Below are 18,729 nucleotides of genomic sequence, written 5' to 3' on the forward strand. Positions count from 1 at the left end.
TTCCCGAAAGCGTCGTTGACTCGGATCCCCAGAATCTTCTGTTTGTGTCTTGACAACAGGAGCTGGAGTCGGAGAGGGTTAAGCTCCTGGAGGACGTGACTTTCAATAAGAGGAAGATGAAAGAGCTGGAGGACAATCTGCTGTACAAACTGAGTACCACACAAGGTATGCGTCCTTAAGAGCCCGCTTACCGTTCAGCGCCGCCATGACCACAGAAACATCACAGGGCATCTGATGTCTGAATTAGCAACTGGAGTCAGCGTATGAGACTAGTACCATCTTGTTGATAAGAGTCGTTCTCTCCCGAGAAAAACAAGGGCTCCTGAGCAGTGCCCCACGGCTCCTGATGGCCTCACGTGCTTGCACAAAGGGCGCTCACGGGTGTCCCATCTTTTTTATTTTTTAATTTTATTTTCTTCCACCAATCAGCCCTTTCTCATTTAGCATAGAAATGAAGCTCTTAGGATGGGTCACGTACAACGCATGCCCTGTGTGTCACAAAAACGTGGCTACCCAAGGGCCTGGCTCATCTCAAAATGATCCCCACTTAGAAGTGAAGGTTAGTGTCTCCTCTGCACAGACTGACTCATGCTACGCCCAGGTCTGAGGAGGTACCCGCTCTGTAACACACTGAAGAAAACAGAGGCCCAGGTCTGAGGAGGTACCCTCTCTGTTACACACTGAAGAAAACAGAGTTTCCGTGCAGACCTGTAATCCCAGCATTTGGGAGGCTGAGGCAGGAGAACCGCTGAGGGTAGTCAGGGCGACATAGAAAGCACTAGGTCATTCTGGGATACATAGCAAGTCCTTGGCTCCAAACAGACAGACAGACAACCCCCAAACAGTCACAAAAAGAAAATCAACATGTCAGCGTTTTTATAGGCAAATCACAGCAGCCCAATTAAATCTCACCACATGCTCCTGGTTTATTTATGAATGCGTTCTGTTGTTACTTTAAATCCCTGGATCAGAAGCAAACAAAACCTTGACATCCTACAGTGATGATACCATGAGAGTGCACACAAGGCCAGGGGTAGGGGCACGAACCTGTAACCTCAGCTACTTGGGAGGCCAGGGCACAGGCGTGGAGAAGGTGAGACCAGCATGGGCTGTATTAGTGAGATCTTGTCTCAAAATAAAACTTCAAAAAGGAGCTGTGGTCGTAGCTATGGGATGGCATGGGCCAAAACAAGTTATACACATACATGCATGCATGCATATGTACAGACAGACAGACACTGAACTTGGTGAGAAAGCATGCCTTCTTTGCTTTGGCTGCTAAAGATATATGCCCTTTGATGTAGCGACTTCTCCTGCTCACTCTGAATGTTAACAAGTGGAGCTGAGGGCTGGTTCCCTTGTCTAACTAAGACTGTTCGGGATCAAGGCCTCCCTGCTGGAAGGCTAATGACAGTTGGGCTCTCACATTAGACACGGCATGTCAGCCAAAACCACTCAGCGTTTTCTAGACACCCGCCAGCCTTCCAGAACTCGCACGAGTGGAAGTGCAGGGCTCATGAACTCAGCATGCGTCTCCACGTCTTAAACGTGGAATTGGTTGCGATAACCACGTCACTTCTGTTAAAAAAAAAAAAAAAAAACAGCGAAGAAAAACTGAAAGTTAGACAGCCTTTTCTTGGTGAGACACTTCCGCCCTATCCCAGTTGATCTGCGCCGAGATGTGACCTTAGTTATCTCGAACAAGGACTCTCACTTAAGAAGTAGGAAGAGAACTGTCCCGATCACCTGCTAGCTCATCAACCTAGGTACAGCGCTTGAGTTCTCTTAGAGCCTGAGACATCATCGGCATGGCCTGCAGACCTTAGGGAGCGCTGCCAAGGTGATAGTGGGGGGGTGAAACACCTCTCACAGGTGATGTTGGTACCGCTGGAGATGTGGTCATTGTCTTAGAACATTTGAACCTACTAGGCGGGGCGATGGCTCAGGGGCGATGACTCAGGGGCGATGGCTCAGTCAGCAGGGTTGGGTCTACCAGAATCCATATTTAAGAGCCAGGCTTGGGGCTGGAGAGATGGCTCAGCACTAAAGAGCACTGACTGCTCTTGCAGAGGTCCTGAGTTCAATTCCCAGCAACCACATGGTGGCTCACAACCATCTGTAATGGGATCCAATGCCCTCTTCTGGTGTCTCTAAGAGCAGCGACAGTATACTTATATAGAATAATAAATAAATCTTAAAAAAAAAAAAAAAGAGCCAAGCTTGGAGGTACATGCGTGTAACCTCAGAGTTGGGAGGTCAAGACAAGACGATCTCTGAGGCTCACTGGCCAGTCAGTCTAGCCTACTTAGCAAGTCTCAGGCCAAGTGAGAGACACAGTCTCTAAAAACAACGGGGACAGCCTCCGAGGGGCTACGCCTGAGGTTGTCATGTACCCGCACACAAATGAAAACACACCACACACATATACACACTCATCAGAACAAAAACTGTCTTTTCTGTGGGTTTTCAGGAAGAGTTGGGAGACTAAGAGCCCTCGGGAGGAATGTTTAGAAAGATCTAGACTCGGTGGTAGGTCTGCTTGCTTGTGGTCTCTGGGACAGTCAGGTTGGAGGCCAGCGGTGTCATGTCTGAAACGAAGCCCCTCGCTCTTCAGCATTTCCTCGTTGTGCCTGCTATTTTTGCTATCTCTGGTTTCCAGGTTCCCTGGTGGACGACGAATCTCTCATCGGCGTCCTGCGCATCACCAAACAGACAGCTGCGGAAGTGAGTGAAAAGCTCCACGTGGCGGCGGAAACGGAGATCAAGATCAACACAGCTCAGGAGGAGTTCCGGCCTGCGGCCACGCGAGGCAGCATCCTTTACTTCCTCATCACAGAGATGAGCATGGTCAACATCATGTACCAAACCTCACTGGCCCAGTTCCTGAAGCTGTTTGACCAGTCTATGGCCAGGCAAGTCCTCCACACCTGCCCCTCAGCCGTTTCCAAAATGGTAAAAGTTTTATATGGCCTCTGCCACGGAAGCCGGGAGACTTGCATTCAGTGTCTCAGCACCCACACCAAAGGCCTGGGCGTGGCAACATGCATCTGTAAACCCACTGACTGCTTGGAAATAGAAGCAGATGCATCAGTGGTGCTCCCTATTGGTCAGCGGGTGTAGCCAATCGGTGAGCTCCAAGTCCAGTGAGTGAGCCTAACTCAAAAACTAAGGTAGGAGCTAGAGAGGTGAGCTCTGTGGTTAAAGAGCACATACTGTTCTTACTGGGCCCAGCACTCAGGTCGGGTGGCTCGCAACTGATTATAACTCCAGCTTAGGTGATATGACGCCCTCTTCTGGCCTCCATGGGCAACTGCATGCGGCATGTAAGCTGCTTGCGCGCGCGCGCACACACACACACACACACACACACACACACACACACATGCATGCACGCATGCACACGGAGTTTAGTTATTTCTAGTCTTTAGGAATTTAAAAAAAAACTCTTTGATTTTAAAACTGAATTGCAGATCCGAAAAGTCTCCGCTCCCTCAAAAAAGAATTACAAATATCATCGAGTACCTGACGTACGAGGTTTTCACCTACTCAGTGAGAGGCCTGTATGAAAACCACAAGTTCCTCTTCGCTCTCCTCATGACACTGAAGATCGATCTCCAGAGGGGGACAGTGAAGCACAAAGAGTTTCAGGCTCTGATTAAAGGTAAGATGCTTGGAGCGTGGCTGGCCGGGCGGAGGGCAGTGGCGCTGATGGGGTCTTTGATGTACTCTGATGTACTCATGTACTCTTTGGTGTCAAGGAGGCACAAGAGAAACAGCATGGTACTCTAATGAAAGGAATATCACTCTCGTAATCCCTCCCTCCCTCCCTCCTCCTCCCTCTCTTTCAATTTCTGTTAATATAGTTCTGCTTAGCAAAAATTTGGGCTTCTCCTAACTCCGTGTTCTCAGGTATATTGCTGTATCTGATTTTTTTTTTTCATTGTTGCCCATGCTTAGGGGACCTGTTGCCAATATGAGGACAGGCTGTGATGAGCTTTATCCCTCCTCCCTTCTCTCCCCTTCTTTCTTTTCTATACAGGATCTCACTGTTATAACTGAGGCTGGCTCACAATTTGATACACCCCTCCCCCCAAGTAATTTTTTAACAATAGCAAACTCCACCAAAATTCAGATAGGAACTACCACACCCTCCACAGAGACTGCATTGCTCACTCTTGGAGTGGGACAGCTTAATGAATGGTCTCAAGGTGTGTGAGGTACCAGGGTAAGGAGTGTAGGTACTGCAGAGATGAGGGCAGGCTGGCACACAGCAGAGACCAGCATTCCAACAAGGCACTTCGGAGCAAGGGAACTTGGTCCTGCTAGTCCTGCAGGGCTCGCTGAAACCCCGAGGGTCCAAGAACTGAGACACATGCAGATCTAAGACACCCTCCCATTCAGACCAAACCCTCACGCCTTCTCTTCTCTCCCCAGTAATGGCATTCACTCAGACCAGAGCTATCTATCTGCCAAAAGGAAACAGACTTCTTTGAAAGAAGGCTTGTGAGTGAGAGGCAGCCGAGACACAAGGAGACACACGGGGCAGAATTTTCTAGGAAGGGATAGCTTCCTTAAGGCAGGATAAAGACGGACACTCACCTGGGCTGCGGCGGGAGCATATTTGTGACCCCCAATTTCATCAAACTGGGGAGCCAGAATTGCACAGGGCCAGCACAGGCAGCAAGGGGACTTTGGATTCAATTCATTTGGCAGCAGGGAGCCGTCAAGTGTTTTATGGGCTGGGATACGGCACAAGCAAAGCAGTGCTTTAGGAAGATTAATTTGAAATTGCATGACAGGTTGATTGACAGAGCTACAACCAGTTCAGCAGAAAAGAAGGACCTCCCCCCCCCCCCCCCCCGAACAAAGCCTCTTTATTATAGAGTCTGTTTTAGTTTCGAACTGGCTTACATTTTGATGGAGTGATTTTTTAAAGGATAGCAGGGCTTATATTTTTTAATACTCTTTTTATAGAGCTAACAAATAGACTCTCTTATGTCACGGACATTTTTTTTTTAACCTTTGTACACTCAGGACGCAAGGGAGAAGAGCTGGTGTCTATGGCCACTGCAGTGTTTGATTTCCCAGGAGGGGATAGGTCTTACTTATCAATTACTTCTTGAGTTCTGCAGCATTTGTAAGGCGCCTCTGACTTTCTTCTTTAGCTGAGGATGTCAGAGCACTCTGAAAAATGAAGTGGATATCAGGGGCAAACCTGCACTATGAAACAACCAACCGATGGCCCTGTTTCCTTGTGGGTTTATTCTAGAAAGATAGTATCTTTGTTTCGCTCTAGGCCCCCAGGGGGTACTGCTCGGAAAAACCTGAGTCTTAGGAGGATACAAATTATGTGTCACAATAACCACTAATGATGGCGGAAGCTCTTACTGATCTCACAGCGGCCACCTGGTAGAGTCTGTTACTCTGTTACTCTCATCTAACAGATGAGAAAACCGGAGACTGAGTCCTGGGTTTGAGCAACGGTAAGGTAGAACAGCTAGTGTGTTTTGGGAGGAATCCTCCTGCAATTATTCCTCTTTGCTCCAAGAATTCATGGGCTCTGGAGCACCAAGGCAGTTAAGCTGTCTTCCTCTGATGTCTCTAAAGCTGGGGACCCATGGAGACAAGACAGAAAAACGGGTGGGGGGCGTGGTAGGGAATCATCTGGTGCCTTCCCACAACTAACTCTTTCATTTGTGGCTGTTCTGTAAGAACAAGGTTTCCTCTTACATCCAGTTTCAGGGGCAGGAAGTGAAAGGAGGTCTATGTGACATTTTGAGGGCCTCACAGCTCTCAGAGCCACAGACTCCCTAAGTCCATTTTAGTGGTGCAAAGGAGTCTATGTAAGTTCTTTTAATGTAACACGTTGATTTATACAGCTTCTTGGGAAATTGCTAAATGGGGGAGCCAAGACCGAAACCACCCTATATCCGTTTGTTGGTCTGCATTATTTCTATGTGAAAGGGAAGTGTTTGATCAGGGTTCTTAAGAAGGACTGAGAGGTTAGAGATGGCTCGGTGGTTAAGGGTGGTTATGGCTCTCTGTTCTTGCAGAGGAACAGAGTTCAGTTCTAAGCACCCTTGTTGGGTAGCTCAGGACTGCCTTAACTCCAGCTCCAGGGGATCTGATGTCCCCCTGACCTCTGCGAGAAGTTACACACATGTGCACCACGTACACACACACACACACACACACACACACACAAATAAAGGTAGCATAAGAATTACTATTTTGCATACATACGAATTAAATAATAGGGGGACCACAGTTATGACACAGCGATTACAGACCTTTCAAAACCGTAAACAAAATCCTATATTTTGCTTAAGAATGCCTGTCTTGCATATGCCCCCCAACAGCACGGCTGAACCCTGTTCATAGTCCATTTAGTCGTCCTGATGTGTAAGGTGGCCTTGCTCCCACCATCTCCCCAGTGCCTGGATCCTGCAGGTGTGTAGAGGATGCTCCCTAAGCATTGGATGGATGGATGAGTGAATGAATGATTTGAACATATCACCACTAAAAAGAAACGCAACCACGATACTCCTCCCCTTTCCACTTCCTTTTTCTTCCCTCCTTCCGTCTGTCTGTCTATCCAACCAGCTATTTCGTTTGGTGAGAAATATTCCTGAGTGTAGAACTCCTGGAGGAGAGATGGTGGCTAAACGACTATTATAAAAGTCACACAAAGAACGGTCATCCCACACATTGATAAAAATGTCTGTAGATTTCATCTTGCTAAATAAAACCATAAACCATCTCAGCCACGCAGGAGGAGTTCACTGGAGTGAAATAAAATGGCAGACTTGCCATCACATTTTATAAAATAAAATAAAAAAAAAAAACCTGTGACGAAAATACCAAGGTTTAAAGCTAGCCACATTTGGAATATAAGCTTATTTCCAAGTCGCCCTTCCCCCAAAGTTATCTCACTTTTGTTCCTGGGTAAATACATTTCTAAAAGTGAATTGTGAGCTTGAGTGACTGAAGTGTTTGGTGTGATTGACGTGTCTGACATGATGTGTGTTTTGCACGTCTCCCCAGGTGGAGCAGCCCTGGACCTGAAGGCGTGCCCCCCCAAGCCCTTCCGCTGGATCCTGGACATGACGTGGCTGAACCTTGTGGAGCTCAGTAAGCTCCCGCAGTTTGCAGAAATTATGAACCAGGTAAAGGAGGAAAGGATAAGAGCACAGGTCTGCAGATCAAAACACATCCAGGTTGTACCCCTGGGGCCTCCTAGTAGCAATTCTACCCCCAGAGGAGCTAGAAAAAGTAGAAATATGAATATGGATGGGTGTGGTCATACGCACTTGCAATCCCACTTCCGGGGGGACTGAGGCAGGGGGATCAGGAGCTCAATGAGATCTTGTCTTAAAAGCAACAAGAGCGGGGTTGGGGATTTAGCTCAGTGGTAGAGCGCTTGCCTAGGAAGCCCAAGGCCCTGGGTTTGGTCCCCAGCTCCAAAAAAAAGAACCAAAAAAAAAAAAAAAGCAACAAGAGCATGACCAGGAGGTGGGGGTGGATGGATGGACAGACTTTAAAGGGAGCTTTTCACGGGCATCAAGAACAATCCTTCCTCCCATGCTGTGGACAAGGGTCTTTGAGTGCGCATGCGAATATGCATGCACGCATGGGCGCATGCGTGTAGAAGCCGGAGGTCAACCTTGGGTGCCATTTCAGCTCCGTCCATCTTACCCACCGAGTAGGCTAGGTTGATTGTCCTGTGAGTTCTAGGTATCTGCCTGTGTCTACTTCTCCAGGGATTAACTGGGGTCCCCATGAATAGCATGGCGGGTGCTTTACCAGCTCAGTGATGCCCTGTAACCCATTCTCCCTCTCCAGCCCCAAGGGTCCACCTTCTGTTTCTGCTTGAGTAGCATCTAGAAGTACAAGGACTGGGCAGGTGGACCCACCCAGTCAGAGCAATGTATTTACTGTTCACTTCTGCCTATGATTAAGTCACTGTTGCAAGCGTGAGCTTGAGTCCAAACAAGAGGACAGTGTACTTTAAAAACAGATATCAATTAGCTTAGTGGTGAGAAAATGACTTGGACAGTTGCCCCAGCAGTCAGAGCTCTCGTCACATAAGCAAGAAATCCGGATCAGAAACCAAGTAAACGTCAGGAGGGCCTGCGATTCTAGCCTCAGAAGAAGTTGTCTAAAGATACTGGGAAGAAATCTAAGAAACCGCTTAGGCCATAGGTCTGGCATATAGGATGGGAACTTCGCTGTCTGTTTTTAATGCTCACCGTAGGTTTCTCAAAAGTGCTGACAGGCCATTCTCCGAGGACCCCAGCCTGGCAGTCGCTGAGGATTATGGGACAGGCTCAGCAGTGCAGAGTTTATAATTAGACTCAATGGCACTCGGGCAGCAGGGGCACCTTTTAATGCTTCTGAACCCCCAGGTCCTCTGCGCGCATTCCGAAGAGCCACTACTTGAGACCCGCTTGGAGAGACTTCCGCTCTCAGCTTTAAGGTCTCGCTAGGAAAGTAAAAGCTGGGATTTTTTGGCTTCTCTTGCTATTTTTAAATAGAGATCAGCATTCAGGGAAATTGGTCCACGTCCATGGCTCTCAGCAGAGGGTAATTTTCTGCCACCCCCAGCAGGGTATGTAGAAGTATCTGGAGACATTTTTTGATCATTCCAACTCCAAGTCAGGGATGCTACCGGCATCTAGTGGGTAGAGGCAGGAGATGCTACTGAACATGCTCGCCTACCAAAGCGAGTAGGGTTAGAGCCTGGGCTCTGGTGCCTCTCACCAGCTCAGCCACCTGAACCAATAAAGCAATTAAAGAGACAGATTAATCGTGACAGGCAGAAAAATAAGATTCAGTGTAGCTGAAAAATGAGATTCTATTTAGCCACACTGGGAAGCAGGGCAAGGAGATCTAGTGACTCCCTGCTCCCAATCTGTCTTTAGTGCCCGATAGGGGGGTTGAGGTTTAAATAGCAATCAAGAGACAAGCATAGGTTAGCAGTCCAACCCATGGGTATCATCCTGCCCATCACCGACTCCAGCATCAACCCCAGTGTCTGCCGCAAGTTGTAAATCATTCTCCACGAGACACATTCCTCTGGCTGCCCCCCCCCCCCCAGGGCCTCAGCCTTCCCTTCTCCTAGCATGACATTCCTGAGTGAAATTCCAATTTCTATGGATCTGTGGTTGGAATGTGAACCACAGAGAGAGGCACAAGGCTCTATCTGCCAGTATGATTACGATACCCACGCCCAGGACAGCCCAGCACATCATAATAATGTCTAGCCCCAAGTATCAATAAAGCACCCTGATGGAGAAGCTTTGATCTGTTGTCAACCCCACCCCCACCCCGCCAGCCATTTTGTGTCACTGAAATATTATCCTGATGCCCAATTAACAAGACTGCAAGGAACAGTTACACTGTATCTATGTTATTGGGTCGTGGCTGCAAGGAACAGTTACACTGTGTCTATGTTATTCCCTCGTTGAAGGCAGCAGCCATTTGTTTTGCTTTGTAAGCTAAGAGCCCACAAGAGTGGCTCTCCTGGGTCCTTCAGAGCGTCTGGTCCATTCGGATCTCATGGAGTCTTGCAGTTTGATTGCTGGCTTATTGCCCTCAGATATCTCGGAATGAGAAGGGGTGGAAAAACTGGTTTGATAAGGACGCCCCAGAGGAGGAGATCATCCCCGATGGATACAATGATTCTTTGGACACCTGCCGCAAGCTTCTGCTTATCAGGTGAGCGCCTCGGCAAGGAGAACAGGATCCATCACCCCTGTACCTCATCCCGAGTCTGATCTCAGCAGTCAGCATCTGCTCTCTGGCATTTACTTATGTGATGTGTCTGTGCATGAGCATCCTGTTAGGGTATGTGACACACAAATGATTAGAACACAGGAGATCGATGATAGCTTACTTCTGGCCTCTTTGGCACAGCCATTCTCTCTGAAGAAAACCGAGCTTCAGAGTCAGGTCCCCACCGTTATGTGTGCTCTTTGGGGGAAGCGACCCTGCAGTTCCTCGACAATAAATGACAATAAAAAGAGGTCATATTGACAGTAGGACTTTTAGCGATAATATGAAAGAAAATATGTTTTTATGTTTCCTTTATCCATTTGCTATTGTACGAATCATTCCTTATTGAATTTACCTCTGTTTAAAACCAAACCAATGGATCTTGGGCTGGGGAGATGATTCAGAGGGTAGATGTGCTTTCTACCAAACCTGACCACCTGAGTTTGACCACTAGGACCTATGCTGTGGAAGGAGAGAACCAACTCCAGCATGTTTTTCTCTGATCACACTTCTGCTGTAGCGTGTGCATAACGTGCACACACGCACAAGCATACAGACATACACATCACACACATATGCACACACACATACTTACATGCACACACATATAGATATACCCCATGCAGTTTTACAAACACACAGTATACACAGGCACATATATATACATACATGCATGTACATATACATACATACACAAACAAACACACAAGATTAAAAATAGCCTTTGCAAGGAATTGGCTCAGAAGCTAAAACTCAAGTTTCATTTGAGGGGAAAAGTAAGACTACTGGAACATCAAGATGTACAACTACTCTTTGGGCCATTAAGATAGAAACAACAGTTTTAAATTGACATTAAGAAAGAGCACTTGCGGGGCTGGGGATTTAGCTCAGTGGTAGAGTGCTTACCTAGCAAGCGCAAGGCCCTGGGTTCGGTCCCCAGCTCTGAAAAATAGAAAAAAGAAAAAAAAAAGAGCACTTGCCTGTTGATCTTCTCATTTTCTTGGTATCTCATAGCTCAGAGGGGCTTATTATGTATTGGGAAAAAAATCAGAGTGTGTGTGTGCCTGTATGTGTGCACACACAGTTGCATACATATGTGGGCCTCTGAGATTGGTTAGCAAAGTTCTGGGAGATGAGAGACCACAGGAGATTAGGGAGGATTGAGAAGATGGTTTCGGTGAGGACCTGGTTTGAGCCTCAGGAGCCACATTTAAAAGCCAGGTGTTGGAGCCAGCGAGATGGTTCAGTGGGTAGAAGCGCTGTCTTGCAAGCCTGAAGACCTAAGTTTGAGTCCTAGGACACACATAAAGGGAGGAGAAAACTCACCCCACAAGTTGTCCTCTGATGTCCCCACGTGTATCATGCACGACACAGGCATGGCCCCCAAGCACATACCCACACCTGCCAATCATCATCATCAATCAAATATATTTTATAAAATATATTCTGTTTATAATATAATATATATGATATATAATATATAATAAAATAAAATTATATATAATTTAAATATAATAAATTATAATTATATAAATATATTCTATAAATATATATATATTTATTTATAGAAGCCAGATGTTGTGGTGTGGAATATATTGTAATCCTCTTTCTGGGGAGGGGAAGCCAGTGATCCTCAGGGCTTGCTGGCCAGCTAGCCAACCCTATTTGATGAGCCAGTGAGAGATAATGCCTCAAAACAAAAGCAAGATACCTCAGAAAAGACATGGCTGACCTCTGAGCTACACACACACACACACACACACACTCACTCACACTCACACATGCCACACATACACACACACACCCCACATACACACATACACACCACACACACACACTCACACACACACCCCACATACACACATACATACACAACACACACACCCACTCATACACACAGACACCACATACATACACACCACACACACACATACACCACATACACACTCAACACATGCCACACACACACCCCACATACATACACACCACACACAGACCCCACATACACACATACACACACACACACTCTCACATACACCCCACATACACACATACATACACAACACACACACTCACACACACAGACACCACATACATACACACCACACACACACATACACCACATACACACTCACACATGCCACACACACACACATACACACACACACTCACACATGCCACACACACACACCCCACATACACACATACACACCACACACACTCACAACACCCCACATACACACATACATACACAACACACACACACTCATACACACAGACACCACATACACACATACACACCACACACACACAACACACACACACACCCCACATACACACATACACACACACACTCTCACATACACCCCACATACACACATACATACACAACACACACACACACAGACACCACACACATACACACCACACACACACACACATACATACACAACACACACACACACACTCATACACAGACACCACATACACACATACACACCACACACACATACATACACAACACACACACACACCCACATACACACATACACACCACACATACACACACATATACAACACACACACACACACACACACACACACGGGGATGAATAACGAAAAGGGATGTGTCAGTCAGGGTGGTTTTTCCTAGCACAGCACACCTGAGCTTACCCTTGGCCACGTGGCTCCCCAGTGTTTGAGGGCCATGAGAGTGGTCAGAATGGCCTCCCTGGTGACCCCCATGGTCAGTGGAGTATGAAAGGGCTACTTGTTTTCCTTGAAATAATCACATCTATCCTTTACCCATCGTTATAAAATGGGACGCACACCACACATGCAGGGCCATTCACTGGTAAGAGAGCATCAGCTTGGGAAACAGAGCATCTCAGATCTAAATGACCAGCTGTCTGGATTTACTTACTTGCCGTGTCTGCGCGTGCTGAACCTGTCATGGTACGAGACACACAAAGGGTTAGAACACAGATGCTCGCTGATAGCTTACTTTCTGGCCTCTTTGGCATAGCCGTCCTCTCCGAAGACAGCCGAGCTTCAGAGCCCGAGGCACGTGGGCCGCCGCCACAGACTGAGGCTGGCAGAGGGAGGACCCTCTGTCGTTACTGAGTCTACACTGTGCCAGTGCCCGGCAACCAAAACCTCATACGGTTAAATCTGTGCTCTTCCAAGGACAGCAGAGTTTGCCATCCGGCTCGCACAGCCCCACGGAAGGGAGGATCCGCTTGCTGCCCCTCTGTTAATTAAACTTGTGACCTTTGCACGCTCAAAATTAGAGAGAGGCGGGGGGAGGGGAGGTAACTAGAACTTAGAACTCAGAAGGGCGGAACTTACTTCCTCCCAATTTCATTCCTCTCTAGATCGTGGTGCCCAGACCGCACTGTTTTCCAAGCGAGAAAGTACATCGCCGACTCTCTCGAGGAGAAGTACACGGAGCCGGTTATCCTAAACCTGGAGAAGACCTGGGAGGAAAGTGACACACACACGCCTCTGATCTGTTTCCTGTCCATGGGCTCCGATCCCACCATCCAGATCGACGCGTTGGCCAAGAAACTGAAGCTGGGTATGGCGGACCATCTGTCGGTGAAACTTAGCAACGCGTCTGTTTGCTCGGAATATCATCTTTCACGGGCGACTCTTAGAAAAGTATCCGTGGCCTGGTTTGGTGGTGCAGGCCTTTGACTTGGCGTTCAGGAGGCAGAGACAGAGGCAGGCAGGGCTCTGTGAGTTCAAGGCCACGCTGGTCTGCACAGTGAGACTCGGGTCAGCCAAGGCTACGTAGTGAGACCTGGTCTAAAATGTAGGTTTCCAAGAGGCAAAGCTGTATTTAAAAATTAAGCTGGGCTGGGGATTTAGCTCAGTGGTAGAGCGCTTACCTAGGAAGCGCAAGGCCCTGGGTTCGGTCCCCAGCTCCGGAAAAAAAGAACCAAAAAAAAAAAAAAAATTAAGCTTTTCCTCTCTCTCTTGGATCCATTTACCTGAGACACAGGTATGTGCACAGACGGGGAGGAAGATGTATTTATCCTGATTGCTTTAGCAGCCGATGACAGCACTGGTGGGCAGCAATCTGCCGCCGCCATGTTTATATAAAACGACGACACCAGGGTGCATTTTGTCACAAACTGAAAAGCTAGAAGCATTATTTGTAGTGCCTGACGACCTGGGATTCTTTTGCTTGCACTTTCTGTTCATTACCAAGTTTAGTAATGAGCCAAGCGTCCCATGGTGGCAGTTTGGGGATAACTAGAACACAGACAGAGAAGACCTACGTGAACATAGCCGAGTAGGGCGTGCAATGACCGTAACCACGTTCCGTAGAGATGATGGACCGCAAGCCCGTACCTGCACAGACTGTGAAGAAAGCACGGCATTCCTTGAGATGTGGTTTTATTTTTAACCATGTGTTCATGTGTGTCTGCGTGTAGGCATGTGTGTGTGAACATGGGTCCCCACAGAGGCCAGAAGGAGGAGTTGAATTCCCTGGAGCTGGACTTACAGGGAGTTGTGGACTGTATGACATGGGTGCTGGGAACCATACTCGCTCGGGTCCTCTGCAAGAGCAGCAAGTGCTCTTAAACCACTGGGCCATCTCTCTGGCCCCCATCCCCTTTAAAAAAGGATGACATTCTTTACACACACACACACACATACACACACACACCCCTAAGATAGAAAATTTATTTCTTCATTCCAATAGGAGACAAAAGGAAGCTTATCCCAGGGAGGGGAGTCAGGGCAAGGATGACAGCACCTAAGTGTGTTAGCAGTGATGCTGTCAGTGGGGATCAAGGAGGGGCGGGTGGCACACTGTCAAGCTTGCACTGTCCTATGAGTGGAACTGTTTATCCCTCCACAGACTCAAAAAACCTTAGAGTTATTGGCATTGCCATAGAAAGTGCTTCAGTTCTACCTGAAGAGTTGTGCACTTTAAAAAGATTAGGAAAGCATATGATGGTCACTGAAAGCGCTCAGTTAGTAAAGGTGTCTGCAGTCAAGCCCAAGGATCCGAGTTCAATCCCCGGAACTCATATAAAGGTGGAAGGAGAGAACTGACTCCAGTGAGTTGTCCCCTGACCTCCAGACTTAGGTCATGGCATGTATGGGTATGGACATAGACAAACACATGCACACACACACACACACACACACACACACACACACACACAGTAAAAGCATTTTAACAAAAAAGTTCAACATCCATATTTGACTTTGCAAAGTTGGGAGCAGAACACCCTATGAAGTGATGAATGTACGCTGTAAGCACCAGCACCAGACTTCGCTGGTGAACAACTGAGACATTCCCATTAAAGTCAGACTCAAGACAAAGATGTCTGCCCACGGCCAGGGCGATTAAGCATCCTCGTGGAAGACACAGCTAACGCATTGTGAGAGTCATAAATAAAAGATGTAACTCCTGAAAAAGGAGGGACCCACAAGTGCCACCGTTACTCTCAGCCAATGTAAGTGTCTGGCCTAAAACCACAGATGAATCAATTGAAAATTATCCTACTTAATAGAACAGTTCAGGAAGGTGACAACTCAGGGCATAAATATTTAAAAAAAAATCAACTGTGCCTTCTTATAAAGATGAAATGTAAAAATTCCATTAGCTTTGCAATAAAAACAAAACAGGTTGTTTTAAAAATATCCATTTGAAGAAGAATATAGAATTTTCTTAGTGACATAGAAAGTTAATTCAAATAAATAGAGTTAAAACCCGTTCCTAGGGGCTGGGGATTTAGCTCAGTGGTAGAGCGCTTACCTAGGAAGCGGTTACCTAGGAAGGCCCTGGGTTCGGTCCCCAGCTCCGAAAAAAAAAAAAAATAAATTATAAGCCAGTATTTAAAAAAAAAAAAAACCCGTTCCTAGCGTAACAACTCAATATTGTAAAGGTGTCGATATTTTATGGATGGGTCTATAAATTGAGTGTAAGTCTAATTGAAATCCAAACATCATTTTTCCCCTAATTGGATCCTAGGAAGACATTAGATCATCAAAAGCATAGATGGAGAGGAATAGCCACAAAAACTTGAAAAGAAAAAAAAATTGGAAATGAACGCTCCTAAATTCTTAAAGCTTTATCAAATAGTAAAAATTTAACCAGCATGCAACTGGCTAAAAGCAAATAAACAAATCAGTAGAGCAAAATGAAAGACCCCAAAATTACACATACACACACACACATGCACGCACATACATGCACACATAAATGCTTGCATATATGTATGCTCACATGCATGCATATGCATGCACACACTCTTGAAGTCCAACTTGTGTCTTTTGCTCCTATATCCCATCCTCCTGGTTTTGGTATCTCTCTTTCCCTGTGTTATACATTTTCCAGTCAACACCATGGAAAGCCAGGTATATTTAAATAGCAAAGGCTTATTGGAAGAATGGAGGGAGGGAGACGGTGGCAAAATCTACTTTTTTTTTTGTCATCGTGAGCTTCTTGTGTTGCAGAATGCAGAACTATCTCAATGGGACAAGGACAAGAAGTTCATGCCCGAAAGCTGGTCCAGCTGTCCATGCAACAGGTATGCAACCAAGGACCATCCCTACCGTGCCCTAAGCTCTCCAGTTCCTCTGTCCATCTGGTCTACCTCGGAAGGCCACAGTGACTGGAAGCACCCTTCCTCTGTTTTCCATCTCTGCTGATACACAGCCAAAGCTTTGGTCATTTGTGAACCTTACATCTCAAGGCAGTTTCCTCCTCTTAGCACCACAGAAAGCTTGCTGTTCCTCACGATCCACAGCCACCTTTGTTTTTCTGTATTTTTCCAACTGTCTACTCATCAATCCATCTATCTGTTTATGATCTGGAAGGCACAGCATCTAGCGCCTAAGACAACAGCTCCAGACATCTTAAGAATTTCATGATCAATATTAATACAATGGACAAATCAGGACCGTTAAATTTCAATTTTCAGTTGAAGGCGGGTTTTCATTTTTTTTTTCATTAATAGATCATTTCAGGCAAATAAAATAGTAAAGGACTTTCTGTTTCAGTATTGATGGTGGTTTTTATCGAAGCAGAATGTTGAGAGGCAGTTGGCATTGCGCCTAATAAACACACAGATCGTTAACTTTCTAGAAATGCTTTGCAGATAGCCATCTCAGCTCTAATAAGAAAGGGCATCATTTATAAAAGTAAGATCAAAAAAATCTTGGTTTGTTTTTAAGTGTTGGATCTCATCATGTCTGTGGCGACTTTGTCACGGCCTCTCCCTGGGAATTAATGACCAGTGGGGGTTAATGGTCCAAAGCTCTACTTAGGTCATCAAAATTTCAAGCTGGTCATTAATTCTCAAGTGCCCTAAGCCTTAATCTTTATCACCTAATTAAATTCAATAATAAATTATATTTAATTTATATATATCAAGGCAATGATGTGCAATTATTTCTACTTGACTCAAATCTTCGGCTCTTTTGGGTGATTTGTCTGTTCTACTTTGGGCAAAAGTGGTTTTTTTTTTTTTTTAGTTTTAGTAAGTAGAAAAGTTTTAATTTAAATACCACATTTACCGTTACCTTCTCTGGATGATGACGATTTCTGTAGCTTCCACCTCTGTGTCTCCCAACATATTGATAATGGCATCATCAGCGAAATAAAAAAAAAATGAAACAAGCGAAACAACAACCACCACAACAAAAACAACAACAATGACAACATCAAAAACAAGATGAAACAAAATACAAGTGTGGCCATAATGTGCCCTTGAGCCGCCCCAAAATTTCAAACACATCTCATGTCCCTGGATGCTGGGTAAGGTGCCAGAAAGCACTGGGTCCATGATGCTGGATTCCATCTTCTTCCAGATAACCCATGATACAGGGCCCAATGCATCCTCTCTGCTATTTAAGCTAGCCCAACTCTGATTTTTCTTCTTCCAGTTGGAGGCGTGATTTAAATACCTTATCGTGTACTTACTGCATTTAACAGTCTGTAGATGTAGTGATGATTACATCAGAACATTAAAATGTTGACTTACTGGACACGGTGATGCACGCCTATAGTTTTAGCTCATGGAGGTCAGAAGAAAGAGGCTTGAGAGTTCAAGACTAGCCTAGGCTACACAGTGAGTTCAAGGCTAGCCCGAACTAGGAGGAGGCACTGACTCAGTGAGTGAGCGAACCGTCTTGTTCTCCTAGGTTTCTGACCCATTGTTAAAAAGGTGCTTTACTTAACCATTTAGATGAGGCTGGATAAAGGAGTCCTGGGGAAAACAGGGACAAACATTATGATTTAGAACTCGGCTAACGAAGTGCACTACCTCTGGCTTTCAGAAGGTGACAAGCACTTTTGTGGGTGGCTCTGAAGCAGTCGTCTTGGTTTGAGTGGGTTCCGACATACCTTAGGGAAGCCCATGCAAGCTTCCAACCTCACCATTAGGTGGTGCCCACACTCAAGTTTTTATTTCTAATCTCCGAGGATCCAGGGGTACCAGTTTGGGCCAGGTATAGATGACTCTTGACAGACACACACACAATATTAGTAACTCTAGGCTCAAAATAAAACAGCCATGCTCTAAGCAAGCTTATTTGTGAAACAGTGCATTTTGTTTTGGTAAAATAATCACAATGTATAGGAAATAATTACGACTTCTTTATCTTTTGGATACAGGGCGGTTGGGTATTACTACAGAATTGTCACCTTGGTCTAGAATTCATGGAAGAGTTACTAGAGACGTTGATGGTCACGGAAACCACTGAGGACTCCTTCAGAGTGTGGATAACCACTGAGCCCCACGACCGGTTTCCAATCACATTGCTCCAGGTCTGTTACCGAGAGTCACCCAAGTCACGTGATTCACGACCGACAGTGTTGAAGGGAGGATGGGAAGGGAAGATGGTCCCTTGGGTTAAAGCGCTTGCGTCACGGAGCCCAACAACCCAAGTTTGCTCGTCAGATCCCACACGGTAGAAGGAGAGAACAGGCCG

The 18,729-nt window shown here is 46.2% G+C and overlaps 1 protein-coding gene across 6 annotated transcripts in view; it reads left to right on the forward strand.

Annotated features, from left to right (window-relative positions):
• Positions 1 to 18,729, forward strand: part of Dnah8 (dynein, axonemal, heavy chain 8) — a 254,479-nt gene that overhangs the window by 174,974 nt on the left and 60,776 nt on the right. For all 6 annotated transcript variants that reach the window (XM_039099327.2, XM_039099333.2, XM_039099329.2 and 3 more), the window contains 8 exons: positions 60 to 165; positions 2,660 to 2,912; positions 3,471 to 3,661; positions 7,045 to 7,166; positions 9,599 to 9,717; positions 13,149 to 13,351; positions 16,252 to 16,325; positions 18,413 to 18,565. In XM_039099327.2, coding sequence (XP_038955255.1) covers positions 60 to 165; positions 2,660 to 2,912; positions 3,471 to 3,661; positions 7,045 to 7,166; positions 9,599 to 9,717; positions 13,149 to 13,351; positions 16,252 to 16,325; positions 18,413 to 18,565 — 1,221 coding nt within the window. The remainder of the gene's footprint in view (positions 1 to 59; positions 166 to 2,659; positions 2,913 to 3,470; positions 3,662 to 7,044; positions 7,167 to 9,598; positions 9,718 to 13,148; positions 13,352 to 16,251; positions 16,326 to 18,412; positions 18,566 to 18,729) is intronic.

This window comes from Rattus norvegicus, chromosome 20, assembly GCF_036323735.1.
Source record: "Rattus norvegicus strain BN/NHsdMcwi chromosome 20, GRCr8, whole genome shotgun sequence".
NCBI lineage: Eukaryota > Metazoa > Chordata > Mammalia > Rodentia > Muridae > Rattus > Rattus norvegicus.